General features: G+C 39.6%; 2 protein-coding genes across 15 annotated transcripts in view; one reads left to right on the forward strand and one right to left on the reverse strand.

The window, feature by feature from the left end:
- ank2b (ankyrin 2b, neuronal) overlaps positions 1-10,967 on the forward strand; it is a 204,049-nt gene extending 193,082 nt beyond the window's left edge. Inside the window, exons 47-53 of the mRNA XM_071478279.1 lie at positions 1,934-2,902; positions 4,533-4,625; positions 4,996-5,079; positions 5,187-5,351; positions 6,911-7,099; positions 7,359-7,450; positions 8,321-10,967. Of these exons, the coding sequence (XP_071334380.1) occupies positions 1,934-2,902; positions 4,533-4,625; positions 4,996-5,079; positions 5,187-5,351; positions 6,911-7,099; positions 7,359-7,450; positions 8,321-8,558 (1,830 nt within the window). The 3' untranslated portion in view covers positions 8,559-10,967. The remainder of the gene's footprint in view (positions 1-1,933; positions 2,903-4,532; positions 4,626-4,995; positions 5,080-5,186; positions 5,352-6,910; positions 7,100-7,358; positions 7,451-8,320) is intronic.
- A 1,967-nt stretch (positions 10,968-12,934) lies between these two features.
- camk2d1 (calcium/calmodulin-dependent protein kinase (CaM kinase) II delta 1) overlaps positions 12,935-25,749 on the reverse strand; it is a 106,545-nt gene continuing 93,730 nt past the window's right edge. For 8 of the 14 annotated variants that reach the window (XM_071478289.1, XM_071478283.1, XM_071478287.1 and 5 more), the window contains 6 exons: positions 25,259-25,303; positions 23,811-23,859; positions 18,434-18,509; positions 18,225-18,319; positions 16,680-16,908; positions 12,935-13,045 (listed from right to left, as the gene is read on the reverse strand). In XM_071478289.1, the coding sequence (XP_071334390.1) occupies positions 13,036-13,045; positions 16,680-16,908; positions 18,225-18,319; positions 18,434-18,509; positions 23,811-23,859; positions 25,259-25,303 (504 nt within the window). In that variant the 3' untranslated portion in view covers positions 12,935-13,035. Of the gene's footprint in view, positions 14,544-16,679; positions 16,909-18,224; positions 18,320-18,433; positions 18,510-23,810; positions 23,860-25,258; positions 25,304-25,749 lie in introns of all 14 variants that reach the window. The other 6 variants (XM_071478293.1, XM_071478291.1, XM_071478292.1 and 3 more) reach the window with 3 other exon arrangements.

The following is a 25,749-nucleotide window of genomic DNA, read 5'->3' on the forward strand; positions in this document are numbered from 1 at the left end:
GTATGCTGGGGAAACTTTCAAGAGTAAAACAGGTTTTATGCAATTTATTGGCAGCACAATAGATTATGAAAGGAGTGTTCCAGATGATGAACAAGATAAAATAAAAGACAAAAATGAGCAAGGAGCCACAAGACTGCCTTCAGATGTGACACATCCATTTACTGCAAAAGAAACCACAGCCACAGCTGATGATTATCCAAATGTCATATCAGACATACCTGTTTCAGAATCACCTCCACCAACAGTTAAACAGATTTTGTCTTCAGGAGCACCTCTGTACAGAGAGACCAAGTACACATTTGAAGTTTCTGGCTGTGAGGCAACAACAGATCCTAAGGATGAGTGGGTGATTGTAACAGTGTCTGACACAGAGGATGATGATCTACGTTATTCACCAGAATCCTTGATAGACTATAGACCCAGTTCCCCTCATTCAGCCATGGTGCTAGAAGCAAGAGCATCATCACCGGAATCTGTTACATCTGTTAATGAGTTTAGACGACTCTCACCAGATTCCCCCGTACCTGAATTTATAGTAGCATTACCAGAATGTGTGAGATTCCTGAGATCAGCATCATCTTCACCTGAAACTTTAGCATCAGATATAGATTATTTGGAATCTCTGTTAGCAGGATGCAGGCCATCTCCTGAATCTGCACTGTCAGAGGATCAGAATGACAGAGGCAGGCCACTGTCATCTCGGTTACTGCCTATGTTACCTGAATCAACCATGCAAATGGATGACAAAAGAGCATCTTCTCCAGAATCGATGCCTGAGTTCAATGAGAACAGGTCTCTCTCTCCAGACTCTCCCATCCCCCAGTTTACAGTATCTTTGGAGGAATACACTACTACATGTAGGTCATCATCACCTGAATCAGTGGGTTCAGATTCAGAGTGTGAGCTTATGGTCACATCCTCTAGAGCCACTGAGATGGAGAGACCATCTTCACCTGAATCCATCTCATCTATCAATGAGTTCAGACAACTATTGCCTGACTCACCGGTACCTGAGTTTATGAGAATTTTGTCTTCTTATTTTATGGATGGTAGCCCCTGCGAGAGATCATCTTCACCAGTGTCTTTGTCATCAGACTTTGAGTTTGTTGCTTTACCTATTGATTGTTGGATTGATGATAGTCCAAGGCCACTGAGTCCTCAAACTGTTGAGTCAGAGGAGGAATTAGGTTTTTGTTGTGAGGATACTGAGAGGTCAGTGTCTAAACGAAAACTTTTGAGTCACGTGACATCATCTTCATCACCTGAGCAACTCTCATCAATGCCTAACAAAACTCAGATAGCTGTATCACCATCACAAATTCAAACTAATGAGACAATGTCTAAGGAAGGACATGTCAATCCTGACTGGCAAATATGGACAGGATCAGAATCAGAGGTTTTGTCATACGATGAATGGATGCAGCGGGGATCAGAGGCTGGAAGTATCTCTACTTTACAAACTACCATTTGTAAGGAAGACTTTCCAATGAAGCCCTCACCAGCTCTGGATGGAGAAAGACAGGAAGAGAGGATACTGTACATCAGTGCTGGGGAACTAAAGAGCAAGACAGACTCTCAAAGGGTAAGAGTGAGAGCATGACAGTCCAGCAAATTGAACAAATTCATTAACATGCTACTTGAATGAAGCAATAACACTGCGTGACACATAAAGACATGTCTTGATGAAATAATAAAACAACAACAATAAAATTGAGTGCATTAATGCTGAGAAGTGTGCAGAATGCAAAAATATAGAATTTTAAAATTACTAATTACTGTTCTTCCTTCAGTTCTGATTTATTAGTTTGATGGAGAAATACTTTTAAGGTTGCATGTTTTAGCTGGATGAATGATGAAATGAAATGTGGTGCATATCAACCTGTACGCTGATTCAAAGTGAATTTATTTAGATCATATTGACATTCACTTGCAGGATCCTGTAGAGACACCAGGGGAAACACAGTTTCAAAAAGACGATGAGGTGCAAAGCAAGCTGTTATCTGCTACAGCAGCAACACAAGACACCAGTAAAGTAGGTGTGCTGTTCACTGATGACAAGCCAATGAAATCAGTTCCCCTACAACTACCTGACCAGAGCTCATACACAACCCACAGAACTGTCACCCCAGTTCTGCCTTCACTTGGGCAGTCATTCTGTGAGCGGTCGCACAGATTTTATGGCTTTTCGGAGTCGGGGTTGTCCCTTGAGGAAGCACAGTCCAGTGAGCTTTTTTCGCCCATGTCAAGCCAGTTTCTGGTGCCACCAGATTATGAAGCAGTATTTTCAGGACATCAAACCCTGAGAGTCTCTGAATGTAGCCAAGCCTCCTTGAATGATTTGAGTCCAGTGTCTCCAGTGTTCAGTGACTCAGCTCAGGTTGTGACTGAAGCCACCACCAAGAGAGAGTCAGAAGCAGCTGAAGACTGTGAGTTTTCCCCAGACTTTAACAGAGTCCTCTCAGAATTTGAGAAAACAGTCTCAGAGTTTGAATCAGAAGAACCAAAGGTTCCACCAAAAGAACTCAGTTGTGAGTCTCCGCAGCACTCTGACTCGGATCTGGAATTCTTTGACTGCAGACAAGCCTTCTCTGACTTCTCTGAACCAGCAGAAGCGAAACTGGAACACAAGGTTAGCTATCATATCTCTGAGCCACCTTCCCCAGCGCCTGGGAGTAGCCCTGATATTGCTTTCCTGAAAGGGAGCCCTCAGTATACTGCTCATCCTTTCCTCCGAGTAGAAGATTACAAGCGCTTCTCATCTGGCAGTGAAAGCCTTGGGGAATTTGCTTATGATTCTGAGGGTTCACGGGAGTGTCGAACAGAGGGCGACTTCCCAGTGTGTGAGGAGCTTCCTTCCAGAGATCAGGCAGGGTATTACAATGATGACGACTTCCTGGGAAGGGTAAGAGGTTAAGCATGAACATAACCCTGCACTGGCTGGTGTCTTGCCTGATTTAGGCTCGTTGCTGTAGTGCTGCATTCAAGATTTAGGGGATTAAAACACACAAATTTGCACTTTATGTACTAAATGAGGCTGGTGAGAGCTTTTGTGTGCATGAGTGCATAAACCTTAAAAAACAAAAAAAACAACAAATATCTTAACTGTGATGAGTTGTTGTATTTGATATTGCATCATTGGTGACTGAAAAAGCTGTCGTTTATATCGGTTGTGTGATGCTTTCAAATCAGCATTGGTGACATTTAAGAGCTACTATAAAGAACAGATTCAATAACATTTAACACATAACATATATAATTGTTCACATCTGCACCTGTTTGCATCCTTTGAGTTGTGCTTGTTCCTATCAGTGTGCGAAATACCTTTTGACAGTTGGGGGGTCCCATACAGAGAAGGCCTTCTTCAGCCACAACTTGAAGGAAAATTCTGGTATATTGACTTAAGAATAATAATAAACTTACATACAAGAGATGTCGCTCAAAGTGTTTTACAAAATGAAATAGTACAATAAAATAAGGGTGAATATTAGACAAAAGAAAGACAGTAGATGATAAAATATCGAAATGAAAATACAAACAGAAACCAGTAAGAATAGTAAAATATGAGAGAATTAATAAAAGCCAAATAAAATACATAGATTTCCAGCTGTCATTTAAAAAGAGTTCACAGAGCTCTTATGGCTGTTGGCGGAGTATTTCATAGTTTTGGATTGAAAGAAAAAAAAAACTTAACCTATGTAACATGAATGTGGCCATTGTGAATCTATGGATCACACTAAATTTGCACTCATAAGCAAAAGCTGTATACAACTGTATTCCACAACAGCCTGTGGAATTAGATACATGTTTAGGAATGAATTAATGACTAAGATTGTAGAAGCTGAATCCTCAGGTCTTCTGATGTTCAGTGGGTTATGTCTCATTGCCCATTTCAATCTCTTGGGATTTAATGGTAATTTACTTTGTGTGCTTTTCTCACACTGCTACAAAAGATTTGAAGTTTATACTGTGAGATCATTTGGAGAGACTAGCAAATCTACAAACCTAATTCAGAGCTTACTTATTTGTTTATCATGGACAACAATGAAGTGCACCACCTCACTTTATTTTCTCTGTTGTGTTTTCATCTATTGTGTCCTGGAAAACTCATGTCTAAATGAAAAACATTTCATTCAAGACAAAAAAGTTAAATAATTATTCATTATGACACAGTAAATACATATACATTTAACAGTGTATATTGTATTTAACATTATTTCTTTGTTTGACTTGTTTCTATTTTGCATAAATCATCCACATGAGACACTCATATTTCACACACTGGTTCCCATCTTTGCATGTTTATTTCAGTTGAATGTTTTTGCATAACTGTGCCTTCTCTTCATCTCACATCAGATTTGTGTACAGCCATACAACTTGATTTCATTCACTCATTCATTTCAATAAGAATCTTTTTGACAAGCAAACATAAAAGTGAGGTTAAGAGAAAGGAAGGAACAGCCAGAGGAGTGTGCCGTGGTAACATAGTGCAGAGCTGTTATAATGACCTATGAGGGCTATGTGCTGTCTACCAGGAAGTAGCAGAGGAACTAGGGATGCTGTCCTCTGATAGCTCAGAGGAGGAGGTGATGACCACCAGGGTGGTGCGACGCAGAGTTATCATTCAGGTAAACAACCATGATGCAGCTGTGCAGCCTCAGTGCTCTGTGGAGTGATGCAGGGTTAGTAATGTCATGCTACTTTCTCTGTGCGGTTGTAGAGATGTTTAAGGTTCAATATGGAAAAATTAAAGACATAATGTGAAGAATTTTTCATTCTGACTGACTTTTGATCACCCCTCCATGGGAAGCTGAAAAAAGACAGCAATGCAAGTCAGAATGATTTGAAATGTGCTATAATCACATAGAAGTTCTTTACATAGGGTCTGTAAAATAGACTTAAGATTTAGTGGTGCTGGTGATTATTGACTAATGTTGGTTGATTTATGTTGCTTCAAATACTGTGTGAATTGACAGCATGTGTTTTGTGTTTTTACAGGCTGATAACCTACCAGATATCCCAGCACAGACTGTCACAGAGGAGAAGTACACAGACGAGCATGGGAACATGGTCATTAAGAAAGTAAGGGAAAAGTCAGAGCTCTATTCCATACACTGTGAAATGATTAAGAATCTGTCTTTTCAGGTTCCAGTTTTTACACAAAGTTATATGCTTTCTGTCTTCACTAGATCACACGGAAGGTGATCCGTAAATGTGTGTCTGCAGATGGCATGGAGACACAGGAAGTGACCATCGAGGGCTCTCACCAGGAGACAGTGCAGATTGAGGAGGGAGACACTGTCTCCAGAGTGGTTAAGAGGACTGTGCTTCACAGTGAGGGAGATCAGAGAGAGGTCAGTGTTGTCTGAATGTTAATTTCATCTCATTTTACAGCAATCAGAAGCACTTTATTCATTACTGGATTTCTATTATGTGAATTATATATAATCTGTGTGGACTGAGGCTGCACCTGGTGTTGGTCATGGTTGGTTATGAAGAGAGTTCTGTTATTTATAGAGTTGTTTGATGTTGGTAAAGCATGAACTGTTTTAAACACACCAAATCTACACCTATGAAAATATGAGTGGCAGATGGACAAGCATGTACTTTAAAAATGTAAAGCTGCATTTGCAGCTCCCAAAAATCTTTGCAAACTAGCTAGCTAACATTGCTAACTGTTACTCTCAGGGAAAATGATGTAATATTGTACAGTTTTTTTTTACAGGTGTGCATGTATGCAGTGGTTTGTTTGACAAAATATTAGCCACAAATTCCTCACATGCAACTTTATATGTAATGTAGCATACATTGTTTCTCACATTACCAATGTTAACATGCTGATGTTTAGCAAGTAGCATGATTACCATCTTAGTTTAGCATGGTAACATTTGCAGATTATAACTAATCCAAATGTTTGTTATTCAGTCATAAACCAAAGTATTGGACAAGGTAAATTTTCATGTTGTCATTGTAGTTCATCAGAATCAGAATCAGAATCAGAATCAATTTTATTACCAAGTATGTTTCCACATACAAGGAATTTGTGCTGGTGATTGGTGCAATCAGGGGGATCAGCAACAGTGGGGCTCTCTAGCCTTGTTGATGAGGCTGATAGCAGACAGGAAGAAGCTGTTTTTGTGGCGAGAGGTTTCGGTCCTGAAGGACCGCAGCCTCCTGCCAGAGGGGAGTGTCTCAAAGAGTTTGTGTCCAGGGTGGGAGGAGTCAGCTACAATCTTCCTTGCACGCCTCAGAGTCCTTGAGGCGTACAGGTCCTGGAGGGACGGAAGATTGCAGCCAATCACCTTCTCAGCAGAGTGGATGATACGCTGCAGTCTGTTATTGTCCCTCTCCGTGGCAGCAGCGTACCAGATGGTGATGGAGGAGGTGAGGATGGACTCAATGATGGAGGTGTAGAAGTTCACCATCATAGTCCTTGGCAGGTTGAACTTCTTCAATTGCCTCAGGAAATACATCCTCTGCTGAGCTTTTTTGATGAGGGAGCTGATGTTCAGCTCCCATTTGAGATCCTGTGTGATGGTGGTTCCCAAGAAGCGGAAATGCTCCACGGTAGCCACGGGGGAGTCACACAGGGAGATGGGGGTGGGTGGGGCTGGGTTTTTCCTGAAGTCCACTATCATCTCCACTGTCTTCAGAGCGTTAAGCTCGAGGTTGTTCTGCCTGCACCAGGTCACCAGACGGTCAGTCTCCCACCTGTAGGCAGACTCATCGGACACTCATGTGGCCACTCTTGAAACTTTTCATTCTGAACCAGTGATATCCACCTGCTGGTGTCCTCACCAGAGTTTGGGCCAATCCCAAGAGGCAAAAAGCCAATAACTAAAAACCTCCTCTAAGTAAATAATATGAAGCTGATAACACTTGGTCCGTTGACATTTTGTTGTCTTCTCTGCAGCTGACCTTCTCAGAGCCCCTGGCCCTGTGCGCCACCGCAGCATCAGAGTTTGAGATGGAGCCAGTGCAGGGTCGAAAGGTCAGCAAGGTTGTCAAGACGACAGTGGTGAGAGGCGAGAGGATGGAGAAACAGATGGGAGACCCCTCACTGGCTACAGATCTCCCCTCAGCCAGAGAGGACTTTGAGAAGGTCAGTTTGTCCAAACTAGAAAAGAATATTCTATCAAGAGGTGGTTTCACACATTTACCAGGTATTTTGAAGATTATCTGGAGGAAATTTAAAAATTTGGAGGTGCAGGTGTATCTTGAGAAGTGCTTCCACTATATTCTAACATTTGTTTTTTAAAATTAGTCAGACACTACTGTTGATCCTTATGAGGTATTCATTGTTTGTCTGTCCTCCTTCCTCCTTCTGATTCCTCACTCCTCCTTCATTCTTTCCCCTCCAGGCTTTGAGTTATGCTGGAGGCTTTGGGAAAGCACTCCTGCCTCATGTAGTAGAGAAAGAGATTGTGCAGGATGACGGTTCTGTGGTTAGAAGGTTGGACTTCAGCATGGGAGTGTGTAGAACTGACCACAAACTCACTGGGGTTTATTACGAAAGCATTTATTAAACATAGCAGCATGGTGTGATTTCACTCTCCTAATATTTAGCTTCATGATTTTGACTCATACTTTTCAGGGTAAGTGGCAATTAGAAGACTGTTAAAGGAAAATTAGACTTTTTACAGCCAAGATATTTTTGTAGTTTTGATCATTGGTCAGTGTATTATTTTAAACAGTTAGGACATTTTACATTGGAAACATAGTGTCCAGTCCCCAGTTTCAGTATATAATCTGCTTCACTTGCATGTTTAATGCAATTTGTTGTAAATGTTTATTACATATTCTACTTACTGGGTTAACTATTTTACCCTGCTACTAAAAGTTTATGAACATGCAATTGCACAGTGAACACTTGCACAGTGATGGCTGACTGTACATCCTGCTTGAGTGGTGATGTGATTGCCTCTCTGACTTGTATTTAGTGATGTTGCTGCTTCTAATGCAATAAACTAGTGAAAAAAAATTCCTAAATGAGAGGGATGATGACCAAAACAGCCCATGTTGAAATACAGATTTTATCATAAATATTTAACGTGGCCAGAGTTGCATGGTGTGTGTTTCTCAACCTGTTCAATCTGCTCATTTGGTTTTGGGTCATGTGTAAACATTCATTTAGCTCAAACTCTTTTATTTTTTATTTATTTATTTACGTAATTCTGTATTGTCACCCTGGTCCTCCACAGCCAGAGAAAGTGAATACACACATTATTTGCCCAGGTGACCCCTGACAGAGTGAACCCAGAGGATGAACACTGAACACTGGTACTTCAGTGTGGTGTCAGCGCCTTTTTGTTTTTCCCTGCAGAAGCCAGATGCATAAGTCACGAACCCAGAAGAGGACTGTGGTGAGGGATGCTCAGGGGAAGCACGTGCACCTGGAGCGTTTGGACGACACCCCAGACGCCCTGCAGCCCGATGCCCTGCAGCAGCACCTGCACCGACTGCTCCAGCACTACTGTGAGGACGACTGGGAGGAGGAGGAGGATGAGGAGGAAGAAGGAGATGAGGAGGAGGAAGACGAGGAGGAGGAGAGCTTAAACTGAGTAGTTGCTTCCTCGAATCCTCTTCCTACATATTCCACCGAAGCCTTTGGTGGCGTACACTTCCTCAGATCAAAATGTTCCAGACCCCCTTCCTGTTGTCTTTGCTGATCACTGGACAGTTTCCCAGTATTTTGTGCTTTAACACTCTTCCTTCCTTCACATTGTGTTTCATTTGCTCTTTTTGTGACCAAAGATAGCACCCTTTGTTTTTGCGGGATTATATTTTCAGTGTTTCTGTGTCTTTTCACCTTTTGGCTGCTGCTGTGTGGTGAAAGTATGACGCACCAGTGGTGGATCAAAATCACAGGGGGCATATCGGATGTTTCACCTCATGCACAGGCCTCTTCTTGAAGAACTCTTGTAAACATATGTATATAGAGGAGATGAAAAAGTCATGCTTGGACTGGAAAAAAAGTCAAAAAATTCAAAGCATTTAATATGTAAGTCCACCTAAACCTGCTGTACATGCACCGACTCAGCTGGAGAATGGCCACCATACAGATGAGATTAATGTTACATGGAGAATAAATTGGGAGGGGTGAAAGTGTGTATCATCATGGACTCTTTAAAGCAAACATCAACCTGCTGATCTGTTTACAAAGGCTGTGAGAGCACACCTTTTGTCTTGCCATGATGCATCTGTCCTTTTTTTGTTCATGTGTCTATCCTAACGTGTCATGCATTTACATTTTACCTCTGTGTGTGTATATACAGTGTCTACTGAGAAAGAAAGTAGCGATGTGGAATGTTTTTGATGCAGATCAAGCACTTAACCTGACTGTCCTCGTATTTGTAGCTCCTGTCGTCTGTGTTTCACCTTCCACCTTCACATGTGCTGCTTCTCCTCACCTGCAGCGGTGCTCATATTACTGTCCTCCATGAAGCCTTGTAAAGGATAAGGTTGGCTATATTTTTCTTATTGTCAACAAATCCCATGAAAAAGCCTGTACCAACAATGCATGTCTGTATCAGAGCCTGATATATCTCGTTCCTTTGTGCCATAGAGTTCCACTGTTTCCAAAAAGTATTAAAAACACATCAGTGAGCCACACAGTTGCACTGGGTGACAACATGTTCCTTCATTATGATCAACACATATTAGGACAATGAACGGAACATTATGTTTAATATTATTCTTTCTTAAGTTAAAATTAGTGGAGCTGTTTTAACTTAAAGGTGCACTCCACGTATTTCTGTTAATACCACTCAGTCTGTGAAAACACTTGTATAATGTCTTCTGTGGCCAGAGAGTCAGTCTGTGGCAAGGCAGAGAAAATAGCCCAGATGATGTCATAGTGATGTCATCAGTGTTATCTCAGTTTGGGTCTTGGAGACTGTAAATTTACAGCAGACAGTCAGAGTTACAAACTGGAAGGGTGGAGTTTACCAGTATGAAAAGGTCCAACGAAAGATGGTAACAAATTGCATTATGGGAGGTGTACGACTAAAAGTCACGATACCTTGGCCTCTGCTGCTTTGATTGTGACTCTTCTTTTTTTGAATTTGTGTCTCCCAAGTCCCCTAACTATGAGGTGCAATTTAAAATCAGTGGAGTGTTTCTTTGAGGATCCATACATACATGGTTTCTGATTCTGATTCTGAAAAAATGCAACCCCCCCCCCCCAAAAAAAAACAAAAAAACAAAAAAGAAAAAAACAGAAACTTGATACAACAGAATGTTGATAGATGGCCTAACACGTTGTTGGTTCTGGTCGTTTCATGAGATTGGTTGACACTAATAAAATATAGATTAACACCAGACTTATCCAAGTTTTTAGCCATCACACACAACATAGAGATGCTTTGCTTTAACTGCTGTTGTTGCTGTCGATTTGACTTTTTCTTGTTACCATTGCTCTCAAAGGATTGACACATCAAGCTAAACTCTGTGCAAAGACGGATTTCCACTGACTTCAGTTACCACATCTGTACTTCCTTATTTATTTATTGCCATTCATTTGTGATCCCTGTATACTCCAGCAGTGGAAGCTGAGAGTGGTGTGTGTCTGGGGGTGTGTTTGAATGTCTTTTAAACCTTTAGACAAATGAAAATGAGGTTTTCTTGATCTGAAAGTTGGTTGAAATGCATTCAGACTGATGAAGTATGTTTGGTGTTCATCTACGGTTGAGACTTTATGTAACAAAAGGATCCTCACGTTGCCATTTAGTTTGAGTGTGATTCAATGGAAGAATAAAAGAAATGTTAAAAAGAGACCATTGATTTGATAAATGAGCATCTTGTTTCCATGGTGATAACAATATATACATATTAACAGTGCAAATATCTATGCGGGCATGTATGACTTTATCAAATTATTACTAAAAAATAAACCTGAAACGCTAACAAGACATAGCAGCTGCAGTGTGTACATGGCAGAACAATAAAACTGTACATGTGTCAAATGTGAAGTGATGTTGTTCTTTGTAACAGAAAATGAAAGCAGTTGGTGTAACTGGTTCTGACAGGAGGTGACTGAGGTGTTGGACAATGCAGGACTATTATAAAATACTTTCCAAATAGTTTATTTTAAGTAAAACAAAAATCAATTTCATTGCGTTTTCTCCATTCAGAATAGACCAGGTCTGTTTTAAAACCCCAACATTCTCATTATCAAACCTCAACTTGATTGACAAGTGTAACCATTTGTGATGCCTTTATTCCATTTGTGAAAACACAAAACAGGGCAACTTGTCTCAGTAAGACCACATCAAACCAGGTCTACATCAAAAACCACTACACTCAGTAAGTTATTGTACTTGAATTTGGCTTTGTTGGATCATTGTTACCAATAATATCAGTATTACCCTGGAATTTCATTGAATGTATTTAAAAAAATGATTTCAACATATATACAATGAAATAACATTAGATGATCAGAATCATATTAACTTGTGTTTATAATTAGAAGGCATTGCACAACATGGCAATATTTGGATTTTGGTAATAATCCACACTGAATAGGATATTTTGCAAACAGTGATTCTCCTGCTGATAACGTTCAAGACGGAAGACACCCCATCTCCAAGCATATTATGAGTTTTATATTAATTTCCCTCTTTTCAAACCACTGGTTCATTTTATTTCATAATTAAAATCACATTTGAATTGGAAACTTGTGGATTGCTGCTCTATTATAGTGAACATTTTGTCATCTATTTGGCTGCAAATGCTACTTGTAACTGATAAAAACAGACAAATGGCAGAAGTTTTGCTTACAGTATGATAATGTGCAGTTGTTAATATGTCCATAATTCAGTGTTTGAGGGGAAAAGTTTTTGAACATGACTTTTGTGGGACAATCTATAGAGCGTTTGACACACCATCACATACAGCCCATGTCACCCTTAATAAAAAATAACAATAAATTAAATAACACCTGCACACATCAATTATATTTATATAATTTTGTAATTTTATAGTCTAATTATTATTTACAGATTTAATCATGATTTTATTATTGTAATTTCAATTGTCAATTCATATTGTAATATCAATCCACAACTACAACAAGTAGCTCAGATTCTCAAATATGACCATATAATTCTATAACTACTGGTTAGTACAGTGGTAAATACTTAGTGGCTTTTTCTTCCATCACTGGATGTTTATGTAATAAAATTCTGTAGATCTGAGCTGATCACACAGACTTTGAGTGCTTTAATTGATTTATTCAAATTTCTCATGAAACCAGAGCAGAAAACCAATCTATACATTATCTTGCTAAATAAACTACTGCTAGCTGCCTGTGTTTAAACCATATTGAAAACATAAATGGTAAGCATGTAGGCAGAGGTGACCAAACAAAATGTAGTGAATTGGGCTGTGCAGCCTGTTCCACTGGGTGGATAACATTTGTCTCTCTCCCTTTCTCTGTCTCTATCAGATGTTACACTTTTGTCTGATTGAGCCAGCAGCTCAATTTGTGTAGCAGCCCATCAGGAAAAGTCCTGTGCTTAACAGCTATCTAAACCAATTTCATAGTGCTGCTGATGCAATATTGTATCTATGACATTTCAAAGCAGTATAAATAGATCAAGGTACATCTGTAGTCTTGGCTCTTCTAAAATTATTTTCTCTTTGTGGACTTTAGAACATACTTTAAGTTTATAACAGTGGTCAGAAGGTCACTAAAACTAACCTATATGGGCCTGGTTTGCAGTAGAGTCAAAGGCATATAAAATGGTATTATCAGCATAAAAGTGTACACCTCAATGTTGATTTAGAAAATAAATATCATTTATGAATAGAGTAAATAACAGAGGGCCTAATATTGGTCCTTGCGGAACACCTTTAATCAAAGCTTTCAGTAAACAGCAGCAAGTTTTTCTGCATTAATATAAACACAGTTATGAGAGGAAGACAAAATGAAGCCAGATCATTTGGCATAAATCACACATTTTATTTGATATTTCTTAAACATACATCAGGTTTTGTCCCACCATTGTAACATTATATACCAGTGTCCAATCAGCAATTTCAGCACATCCTAGAAAGATAAAAACAAAGTGTGGCGTGTCAGTGATGTCATTACTTATATACTAAAGCAAAAAAAAAAAAAAAAAAAACTAACCCAAAAAACAAAATCTTAATATCCTTAACACAAAAAATCAGTTAACACCTGTGACTTCATCTTTGAACATGACTGCTTCTTTTCCCCGTGCTGGAATTAAATTTCCCTTTTTGTGTTTTAATATAAACCTGCAAGTGACGCTAACAATTCCCTGTGCCTTAACTAAACACTGACACTATGATAACACAATTATAAATATTAATAACTAAAAGAGAATGGTGATTTATTGGTTTGTAATTTTGGCCAAAAGTCTGATTTGTAATTGCAAAACTCAATGAAAAACTTCATGATTCTACTTTAATCCTGTCCAGTGTAAAACATGGTGCTGTAAAACATTGGCATACACAAGGAGAACATGCAATACAGGTAAAATAAAGGAATTAAGAATAAAGGAATCACCACTCAAGGTTAAGAGGGCTTAAAGGAAAGCAATAATAATGAGAAGTGGAGGGACAAGCATCAATATCACAATATAAAAAGTAAACAAAACAAAATTGAGCAACTGATAAAATTCACATAATTAACTCCTTACTTTATGAAAATATGATTTAACTGGAAAGAGTCAGAATGGCCTTTAAGAATTATATGTATCTATACTTTACATTCTATTGTAAGAAACACTTCTCACATGCTGATGTGTGATGATGGAGGTCCAAACAGACAAAATAAAACATCTTTTGACTGATTTTTCCCTTTCACGCATGTAGTTAAAATTCCTATTAAACATACTTAGTGCCAACGGTAAACCAGAAAACAGATTTGTAAAATTAGCCAACTCAGTTGATATGGATACTGCTAAAGACTGAGCAAAGAGGGCAATTTACATCAATTACCAAAACCTATACATCACCAAAACAAAGCAAGCTTGTGTCTGAGCTTTAATAGATGGCAATCCTGAAAACATACATGAGTAAAAAGCAGAAATGTGATATACTGGTCATCGTGCCAAGAGGCGAAAACATCACAATAGCTGGAGTCCTCAATATGTGCAAAAAACTGAAAAACTCACTACATGATTTAAGTTTCACATATTTGACCAGCCCATTAAAAATGAATCAACTGGAACAAGTGCCTCCTCTGAAAACCATTTCTATTTAAAACGTACTGATCTAAAAAAACCTCCAAGTAATAAAACATGCTGCGGATGAGAATATCCCGTAATGAACACCACACACTCGCACTACAAAATTATATTGTCAGTACTTGAAGTTTTCTCCCTCATTTTTTATTTTTATTTTTTGTCCCACATATACAATAATCTTCAGTCCAGCAGCAACAATATGTAAACGACACACTGAGAGGGCGGAGCTCTAGCTATCATGGGCAGGGATTGGATGGACACTTGGTAGGTGGGGTCTTGTCCGCTGACTGCTGTAGGCTGGAGGGTGTTTGTAGTCAAAGATTGTCCTCTCAACTGGAAAACGAATTACACATGGATTAATAATTACATAAAACCCCTTCCAGAAAACACGCAGAACATTTGACTGCATTTTATTAATTTTTTTGTATCGTTTGTCCTTTTCTTTAGCTTGATGTCTCTGAAGAAACTGTAATAATTTTATTTTTCCCATGGAGATCAGGAAAGTTTTACTTCTTTAACACAGTGACAGTACTGTTATTTTCATCTGTGCACATGTAATGAAATGATTGGATAGATAGATAAAAAGTTGGATTGTATGGAAGGCCAGAGAAGTCATTGCTACAACTGAATTTGTATTTCTTTTCTTCTTATTATTTTAAGATCAGAAAAAAGGTGTGATAATGTTTTTCCTGAAATAAATCATGTTGACTGGATAAGATTTTTAAAAATCTGGTGTTGTAATGGTATATTAATTAGACCATTACAACATCAAGTTTTTAAGATAATAATTAGATTAATTATTATCAGCAGATCCAAATATCATGTGAGTCACACAAATTTTCACTGAGTTATGGCAATTTCATGTTTTAGTGTCACCTACATCACATTTGCAGGATTGCTTGGAAAAGATCTGTATGCATGTTACGAACATTTGTTAGTTATAATGTAAAGTTGTAATAAAGTTCAATAGTTTTATGTAAATTCTCAAATAAACACCGGCATTTAAGCAATAGCCAAAACCTATATCTGTACAGTATTATGTGGATGATGACCAACTGATCCATGATCCTTTGCACTGACACATGGCATAAATAAGGTTTCATGTTATTTCAATCCTGCCTATACTACAGATCTCAATATGTGAATTAGGTAAGTGTGCTGGAAACAATGCCAGAGCACTTCCAGATGTGGTTCTGGTCAATCTGATCACTGTCCAACATGTTTTTACTCCTGGCATTAGAGTAAAGTAAAGTAAAAACATTAAGAGGAGCTGACGTCACCAGCGCAGCACTTGTATACAGGATATTTTGGCTTCATTTTGTAGGGTGGGAGGACGTGGAGACGTGTCGTCCATCTTTACATGCAGTCATAGCTAAAAACCTTTTTAGTGGCTTAAATGTAGGTTTTTAATGTGAAACATAAGCAGGAAGTGTTGAGTGAGGGCAACTTAACGTTATGGTAACACTACAGGAAAAAACCATAAGTCGAGGTGATTGGAAAAGAAGAGTGAATGAAGAAAAAAATTCTGTTGAGGAGAGAAGCTGAGAGCAGCAGTGTGGTGAATACGACATGACTAGAAATTGTTATTATATTGAATTTAAGAAGACAACATGGATGAAGTGCTGACTTTGTATTTAAGGCAAATTGAAGCAGGAGTCAAGAGACAAGGATGAGAAGAATTTGGCAGCCAGTTATAGGAAAACAGTACAGCAACATAAACTCAAGTGCCTTTTCTAATCATGTATCAACGTTTTCAAAGATTGGATGGAAAATTTTGGAAATCTGATCAGGTTGAAATGGGTAGAAAGAGACTGAAGTAGTAGCAATATGCCAGTACAGACTATTACTACTGTGTTAATAATACACATGATGATGTTGTGATGGCAGATCACAGGTCTTATGGATCTGTTTGCTTTTTCGCTGTAATTGTTCTTTTTGTTCACCTTTGTACAGTTAATATTACAGACTCTCTCCACCTGCCTACACTCATATCTGAATGCAATTCATTCTCCAAAAAAGAGAAAACACACAATAAACAAAGTTAAATATGAATTTGACTGATGACATTATTCATATCACATATCACATTGTCTATAGATTTGGCGATACTATCATTACTGTGAATTCCTTTGGCCACGACAATCATATAGTGAAAATCTGTTATTGTGACAGGACTAGACTGAAGCAAGGAACATTTCACAGATCAACCATTATGAATAAAAACAGTTCAGGACTTTATCTATCTATCCTCACCAATAGCTGTTCACACGTTCCTTGGCTGTGGCCTTCTTTGTTAAGTAGCTTTTGTGAGCTAACTACTACACAAACAGAACAAACACAGCCAGAAACACTTGATTCTGGTCAGTAAGATAAAAACATTAACACAAAGACAAAAGAAAACACAGAGGAAAGTAAGAAGCTCATGTGTTGGGGTGGAGAGGAGCTTTCGACCTCCTGTTGTGACCTTACTTGGTGGGCACAGTGGGCGAGCCGGAGCGGTGGAAGTGGATGTTCTGCCACTTGCTGTCACGGCGGTGCCAGATGCGGGTCTCCTCTGACTGCATGGTGCGAGGCATGCCGTTGCTGTCGATGTACTGCGTGAGGCGGATGTAGGCGATGCAGGCGGCCTCATCCCCGATCAGGTGGACATGGGGGTTGAGCAGGATGGTGTGGATTGGCTGTTTCCCCTTAGACAGAGCTGAGGAAGAGAAAGAAACATGGAGGATGGAGAGGGGGGTGGAACAGGAAACTGAAGAGACTGAAGAAAAGTCATAAACCGTAAAAGTCTAGTGGTAATGACTCACTGTGATGGGATTATTTCTGACTCTGCATTTACCACTGTTTGAACTGTTTCCCCATTTGGTCTAAGTCCGTTATAAAAGCAAATCTACGGGATTCGTATCATTAAGTCTCTTTATGTTATGTGGCCATGTTGAAAAAATAAATATAGGCTGATGTGATGTAATGTCATTTTTATCAAATATCCACAAGAGTGTTGTATGACTGTTTTTATCAGTCAGTGCTCATCAAAGCATACTGAGCTAGTGTAGATAACAAATGGATGTCACATTTCAGAAACTTCACAGTTAATCAAATGATCATAAGAAAATACAGGCGATTCACTGATGATGCAGAAAACTTTCAACCGTAAATTACAGGGTTTCTCTTTTCTCTTCAAAGACTGAATTTCACACCTGCATCAGTTTATCCTGCTCACACTGTCACATATCAGCGCACAAAACGCAACAACTGTTACCTCTGCTGAGGTGGTTTGTTGTTTTCAGTCCCACTTACTGGTTTGGTTCATATTATCTTAAGAGGATTCTGAGGATCATTCAGCAGCAGAAGCCTGCACATACTTGAAAGAGCGCCCTCTCAAACCCACACGCTGACATGAAGTCACTGAAGTGATGTTCAAAGGAGTGAAAGAAAATGGATTGCGTAAATGAATTATTTATTTTATTTTATTTGCAAGCACCTGTGGGAGATGGGACTACACTACATAGCAGACAATGCTTCTCTCAGCTGCAGACACCAGAGTATCAACCATGGGTTTTAAGGTGATCGGTGACTAGAAGCATTAATTCCCATATATTTTTAATGGAAACTGGCCGATTATGATTGGCAGCCGATCAATCGGGGCATCTCTAGTGGAAACTTATAATAAAGGTACAAGTCATCAGTTTTTGTTACATACATTTTTTGGGAGGTTATATTCAGTATTAAACAATAAATACCACACTGCCCCTGTGGTGGGTGTGCTGCTTCTGCTGAAGGCCAAAAAACATTTATTGGAGTGCTTATATATGAAAATTGCTTCCTGTAGCCTGTATTCAGGTGGAAGATAAAAAAGCACTGGAGGTGATAATAAAGGAGAAGACTGCCTCTTTAAATGTAAACTCAGTGCTAGTGATGTTTACTATTGTTTTGCATTGTTGTCACGATCTGAAGGAAATATTCACCTTGTTCGTGACGACTTTAAAGCTTCATCAAATAGAGACAGAAATTCTTTACCATTCTCAAAGTAGAAGCGGTGGAAGTCGGTGCCCTCCACCAGGTTGCCCAAGGCTTCAGGCTCAAAGGACGTGAGGCCAGGATCACATATCTTCCTGAAATAAAGCACCAACAGAGCAGGTTCGATTAATGCAAAGCTTTGAAATATTGAGTATTACTTATAATTATGTGTGTGTCAGTGTGTCAGATATTTGAAGTGTTGAACTAACGTGTAAGCCTCAAAGTCTCCATTGTTGATGGCCTCAATCAGCTGCTCAGTGACTTTAATGATCTCCTGCTTACGAGCTGAGAGACACAGACAACGTTAGATTACATCTGCAAACAAAACTCCTGAGAATGGTCAAAAGATTCACAGATTAAGGTTTTAAAAAAAGGACCAATGTGGAACATGAGAACGACATTAATTCAACATCACAACATCAGGGCGTTCAGGAGCTGAGTCACATCATTTTCAAAATCACAAATAAAACACTGTGGCATAGATTTGAATGAAGGACAGAGTAGTAGGAAAGTTAGTGAGCATGGTTCAACATATGACAACATCAAAATTACCTTTCATGCTAAGTAGGTATGCTAGGAGACAATGAACGGAAAGAATAAATGCTGTTGTTGTGGCTAAAAGTACAACATGGAGATGACTGGTAACATGGTGGAGTCAGTGTCAAGGAATTAAATTTTCCACACAACACGCACGCACACATGCGCACGCACACATGCGCACGCACACATGCGCACGCACGCACGCACGCACGCAGCAAACTAAATCCTTTTTACCTTCCACAGCTTCAAGTCCAGTGTTGTTCCCAGTCAGCTGAACACTAACAGTCTGCTGCTGTCTGAGCTGTGCACTGATCTCCTCAACTAACACCAGAACCAGAAGAATAACAGCTGAAAGGCGATACATGTTCCCTTCTCTCTGCTCAGGAGCAAAACCAGCAGCTCCATCCTCAGCACCCCGGTTATACAGCAGCAAAAGATGACGCTGTACAGTTTCTGACAAAAATCAGAATACCCTGCTCTGATTGGTTGGTTTTGTAGAAGGTCTGACACAGCTAAAACACTGTTCATCTTTTGGACTCATGGTGGACTTTACTTTGCAAAAAGCAAAACACTGCTGATTAGATCTACAGAGACATTCTCGATAAGATTGCTTGTCCACACTATGTAGTTCGGGGTTCAGTATCTTGCTCAGGGACATTAATGGACCACCCATTTATGACCTGAGGTACAGCACAGAACTACAAACAAAATAAGGCTTCTAGCACAACTTCACCTACCTCCAAGGTGCATCGAGAAAGAAATAGGTCCAAAGAGGTCAAAACTGCAGCAACACAGTTAGTAAACAGAAGGACTTTATTTGACCAATGCGTTTCGGCTTGTGGCCTTCATCAGGGACCCTGATATCTAAAGGAAGGTATCGCAATTGTACTCACTATAAGTACTTTTCAATGCACCTTCCTGAAATAACACACACATAACACACACGAATTACGTCTAATTAGGAACTGAAAAGTTGCCAGTGAATATTTCAAAACAAAAACAAATTAATATTCTGGACAGTCTATCAGGGTAATTCCACTTTATTCAAAAATTTGATGAGATTTGTTTTAATCCAACCTTTTCTGGCATTACAACATCAACCCTTCAGTTATGACGATTCTTACAACAGCTCCCTTATACAAACCTCTCCACGGAAACACCTTTTGTTCTCTTTGACTGTGTAACCTACTGCATAATATTCTCCTGTTCATCGACACAACTGTCGTTTTGTCAGTTCAACTAATGAATTTAATTGATATCTACTACTACAACTAGCATGACCAACATACATTAAATTTAAGTACAAAGTTTACAAACTCACCGATTTTCTAATTTCAAGGCTTCAATTCTACTTCTTGTGAATATTGTTTCTGTATCAGTAGGAGCTCAAACTCACAGCTTCCTCCTGGGAACTTACACTGGAAGTCGGTGGGGCCCATGTTTGGCAGGGGCACCCCATGCTGGGGGCCAGGCCACTGCGTGGGGGTGTGATGGGGACTGCAGTGGCATATGGTAGGATGGTCAGAGAAAAAGACCAGGAAGGAAGATGTGAAGAAGAGGAGCAGGTAGGCGACCACCAGTGCCCATAGGATGTACTGGCAGCACTCCTCACCACTGGGCCAAACGCTAGGAGAGTACCAGCAGGAGGATGAAGAGGTGGAGGATGAGGAAGAGGAGGAGGAGGAGGAAGAGGGTGGAGGGTGGTCTAAGTAAGAGGTGGAGTGGTGTAAGCGCTTCAGGTGGTAGACGTGGGAACTGGAGGAGGGAGAGTCTGCTGAGATGAATCAAGGATGGATGGAATGGAGGATGGAGGGAAATGTAGATCGGCACATCGACACAACAGGAGTGACAAGAAAAATGAAAATGGAGAAAAGGAAAACATGAAATGAAGAATACATGAAAAGCAAGCAGGAAGTGACAATTTGTTCAAAGTGATCAGTTCTTTCAGCAGCTGAGAACAAATCAGTTTGGACAGAGTGAAAATGTTCGGGTGAGCACAACAACAGTGACATGAGATGATCCCTTGAGCGTCATCGAAAAGCATTAAAGGAACAGTCCAACAGTTTAGGAAAGTCATGAACAGATTTAAAGAAAGAGAGAGTGAGAGAGAGAGTGAGAGGTCTATATACTGCTCAGACTCACAACTTTAACAGTTCTACTTGTGCCAATAAAGTTTGGTTATATCCGCGATCAGCGTTTCATGAGTTTTTGGCCACTTGGGGGCAGCAGAACAAGCTAAAACAACACTGACATAATATCACGTTTGTTACGAGGCTAAGTGTAAGCTATGACAGCTGTATAAAGAGACCACGGAACAAGACTTGGTCAAAACCTAGTATATGGCCCATTAGGAATACATGTTAACTAGCAGTCACTTCCAAGCCATTTCCAAGCACAGTGTAAAATACCCCAGAATCTGGAGATGTAGTTGCTCAGATATTTCAAACTGTGACCCATATATGATGAAATCTGGACTGGACATGCTCCAATCACAGTATTGTAAGATGCCATATCAAAAAATCTCCAGATACGATCCAGATTCTTGCAAGAACCTAAAAAGGATATTCTGGATTCCTGGGGTTTTGGCTCAGTGAAGCTGCTGCTAAAATCAAGATTTTATAGCCGTAACATTGTCTCATAAAATCACCAAACACACAGGTTAAAGATTCCAATTTCAGGTATATTTACTTATAAAATAATCACTCAGAGAGAAGGTTTGAGGCTCAATGATGTCAGCTACTGTGTAGTCAGCATGGAAAGTTACGCCTGAGGAGGGAGCGCCTGACCTCATGGCTGTGGGGGAGTACTGGCGACTGTCCTCTGAAGTACAGTAGCAAAGGTTTGTCCAAAAAGGTACTAGATTTGTTACCCCCCCCACCCCACCAAAAAAAAAACAAAAAAAAAAAAAACAGTGGGGCCTTTAACTAGCAACAAAGGTGCTAAGTGACAACACTGATTGTTCATGTCAAATCATTTTGAAAAAGCAGTGAACAATGGGGAAACTCCAACACTAAGCCAGCTGACCAATCATGTAACCTTATCATTTGGCTGACCAACGGTTAACTTGATCACTCACTCAGTTGGTCACTGATGGACAAATTCATAGGGCTGGTCTCGCTGTTGCATATACAAACAAGTCCTCTCTATAAAGAACATCACTGCCTCCGTCTTTCAACCAGGTTCCCGAAGAGAAGGAGCTGGCCACTTTACTAAATCCATTTAATCTAGAGGCCACAAACCATCCATCATGATGCAAATGAATCATATTCAAGAAACAGGAAATACTATTTGCCCTCATTGCTATTCCTGCACTTTTATCTTCCCACTTCCTGTGACAGATCACTTCTCCACAAAGGAACTGCTATGAAAATCACAAAAGACATCATGATTAAAATCTTCCCCTAATATCACAAAGATTTCTAAGCTTCTTTGAAGGCTGGAAGTGTGACTGAGAGCATAAATACAAGACAGAGGAACAGCTATATTCAAGTATGGTGTGAAAGAATAATAGTGGAGAGAAATGAGGGGAAAATTGTCTGTTTTTCAAGCAGAACACATGGTACCAAACACTAACATAAGTAGAGCAATTTCATAGCTGAATAAGGTTACTGAAGCATTGAGGAATTACAACCCCATCAACCATGAATAACAATGGAGACCATTATAAAAGGGCAGTGGCATGTCCCTTAATGGGTCTGTGTATGTACTGGAAGAATGTAGGCACATACAGTATGTTGGCACACACATTCTGCAGAGGAGGACATGAATGGGAGGAATGATAAAATGCTAAAATGACAAACAGCTTTGTTAGCTGTACCAAATGTTGAAAAATCCAAATCTAATTTGTCTGACATGATTCTGTGTTCTATCAAAGGTCACAGCTGCAGTGAGCAATCAGAAAACATGGAGAGTCACATAATTACTAATCAATTACACTCGTTGGATTAGAACAGATGTCTCCAATATTCACCTCACTGAACAGAAGCACAAAGGTCCTTCCCTTCATTCTTCTGTCGTTATTGTTTTGCTATAGACTCTGATCTGCTGGGGTTCACCTGCCTGTCTGCCTGCCTGTCTGTCTACCTGTCTGCCTGCATTTTATCTGCCAGATCTAGTTGTTTACAATGCAGTCATCTAGTCACATGTCTCACAACACAATCACAAATATTGTAAGTTTGAAGTTCCTGTGAATGCAAAGGGTTTGAGTCAGGTGTCCAGAGGTGTCCAGATTATGGTTATTGGACTTTCAAAAGTGAGTTAAGGCTGGAATACCAACTGTGCAAAGTGGGTACCTACCATGTAGGCTTGGGCCAAAATTCCTTGATCTCGATTCAGTCCAGCTGAAACACTGCAATAAATCATTATCGCAGTGGGTAGGTGGGGGGTCTTACTACTCTCTCTCTCTTACCTACTGTCCTATATGTGGCTAATATGGGTGTTTTTTGGCCCCTGAGAGCCTAGGGCCCACAAGTACCAATATACACAGGCTCAGTATCAGTTAGTTGAAACTGAGTTGACCTCACTCCCCACTCTGTTGTGCTGAACATGTTTTCTTGTAGGAGGTGATAAGGTCAAAATCTGGATTCCAAATATCAGCGCTGTATATTGTACATTCACATAATAATCCATTTCATGACTGAAATAAATTTGTGTTCACCTAAATCATCACAAACAGGGATCAATGGGGGCCTACAGTGTGGGCAGTCCAGCCATGTTTAGTACATATTTGCCATGACATGCAAACTGAAGCAATATAGACCATGAGAAATTAAACATGTTGAAAGTTAAATACAAGTAATGATACAACATGTAACACATTCATGCAATAGACACAAACACAAAAGGGTGCTGCTGAAAACATGGTTAGCCCAAACCAAGTAATAATATGAGCCAGTCACCCACAGAGAAAAAAGAACGGTGACCTTAAAGTAAAACTTCAAAGGCAGCTGTTGTTTAAAGGTTTAGAGGAAAGACTTTTAATGAGGTGCATGGGAGTGGTCCTGCGAACAGAGGGTGGTTTGTACTTATTAGTCTGAACCTCCCTACCTCTCACGTCCTCATCCTCGATGGTAGTGTTGACACTCTCACTGGACTCCTGGGAAATGACACATAAAAGACCTGTGAGTATAACCAGACTGACAGAAAAGCACAAACAGACAGAGGACGCAGGACATCTGAGTTCCCTGAGATTGGTCTGCTCAGTGCTCATTCACACCACAGCTGCTTCAGATCCTTTTATATGCTAATCTGGGATTTGACTATCAACACAATCTCTAGTCATAACAACTACACAAAGTATAGTCAGTCAAAGATGTACCTGGAAGTGGGTCTGTAAAATGTGATGGATGTTTACAGTGGGTCAAAATTTTGCTGTTTGCCTTCGTTTTCTCCTCCAACTAGATTTAGCTAACCTGCTGGTTTGTTTGTAACCTGCCTGATCATCTGCAGATATTCACTTGGTGATACCATCCTATTTTTCAGTGTGCAAAACACATGCACTTCTTTCTTGTCCAGGAGCTGAGTCTAAAAATGCTTTGGTTATTTCTTCTACAGAGGCACCTGATGAAGAGTCAATTTGGGTTTCAAACATTATAACATTTAATAAAGGTACAAAGTTAAAAATGTTTAGAGGGAACATTGGATGGTGTTGACAAGAATAAAGACAACATTAAACAGAATTTTCATCCCTTTGATGCATCAGGGATCTCTCATGTTGCACTGCATATCACTTAATTGTTGATAAATATCTGATTTAACACAAAAAAACAGCAGTTTGTACATGTTGTATTAGTGATGAATGCAACAGCTGCACATTCTCTTTATGTATGATTGTACAACTTACTTACTACGCACAAAACCTCATTATGTTTCACTATGAGCTACGACACTATGATGTCACTGCACAAAGCAAAAAAATAGAAGCATGCACATATGTTCCTATGTTCTTATGGATTATACATTATAATGTAGATCCATACATCTGCACAAGCAAATCTCCCAGACAGCAGATGGACTCCAGGTTATTCTGTTAAGGATTTGCCTTGGTTTCCATGGTACTGCATGGTCTTTGTTATGTTCCAACAGCATGCATAATCCCTTTGTCACACCACTGTACAACTGACTATGATTTTATAATGACAATGGCAGCACATGCTTCTCAAAGGTATCAAACTCTGACATATGAGATGACACAAACTCATTTTTATATTCTGAAATATTTGAAGATCTTGCATGACATAATATCCAGAATGAGTAATACACACAGTTGTAAATATAGATGACCAACATTAAGTTAAAAATGACATGCAACAGTTTATAACAGCATGCAATATTTCACAGAATCCATGGTCCTTTGCTTTCTCTTGACATGTAAAGTGTCAAGAACATCCACTGGCACACAAACATTTCAGAAGCAACATTAAGGCTCTACTCTAAATGGCGCACACGTCAGCAGCAAACTACAGCTTTGGACAAGCATCTGATCAGCTGTATACCTTGTTTCCATCAGCAGGGTTGTGGATAACTGTGGTTTGAGGCTCCTGATTTGAGAGGATGAGCAGTAGGAAGAGAGACGTTGGTGCAGAACAAAAGTGAGTCAGGAAGAAAGTTTGGTAGAAAAGTATTTTGCAAGACAGAAAAAAAACGGTGACGGAAAAAACGGTGACGGAAGTATGGGTATATATTTGCCATTTGGGGGAAAGGAAGTTGGTACTAAAAACAGAATTACTACAGCATAACTGCAGATGTTATGGCAGTGAAAGCTGTGACAATTCCCTGAACATTAGGTAAAGAATATCAACACTTACAACACACATTTTACCCAGTACTGACAACAAGATGGCAATAACTGACACCAAACAGACACCATCGTAAATGCCAGTAAAGGCAGATATGAGGTCTGTTAGTGGTAAAATACAAACATTTTGTCTCCAGCTTAAACACCCAGGACAGGTTCAGATGTGCGTCAGACAAAAATGACATCAAA

Source organism: Trachinotus anak, unplaced genomic scaffold (assembly GCF_046630095.1).
Source record: "Trachinotus anak isolate AG129_WGS33_773 ecotype Australia unplaced genomic scaffold, CSIRO_AGI_Tana_v1 ptg000005l, whole genome shotgun sequence".
NCBI classification, from domain to species: domain Eukaryota; kingdom Metazoa; phylum Chordata; class Actinopteri; order Carangiformes; family Carangidae; genus Trachinotus; species Trachinotus anak.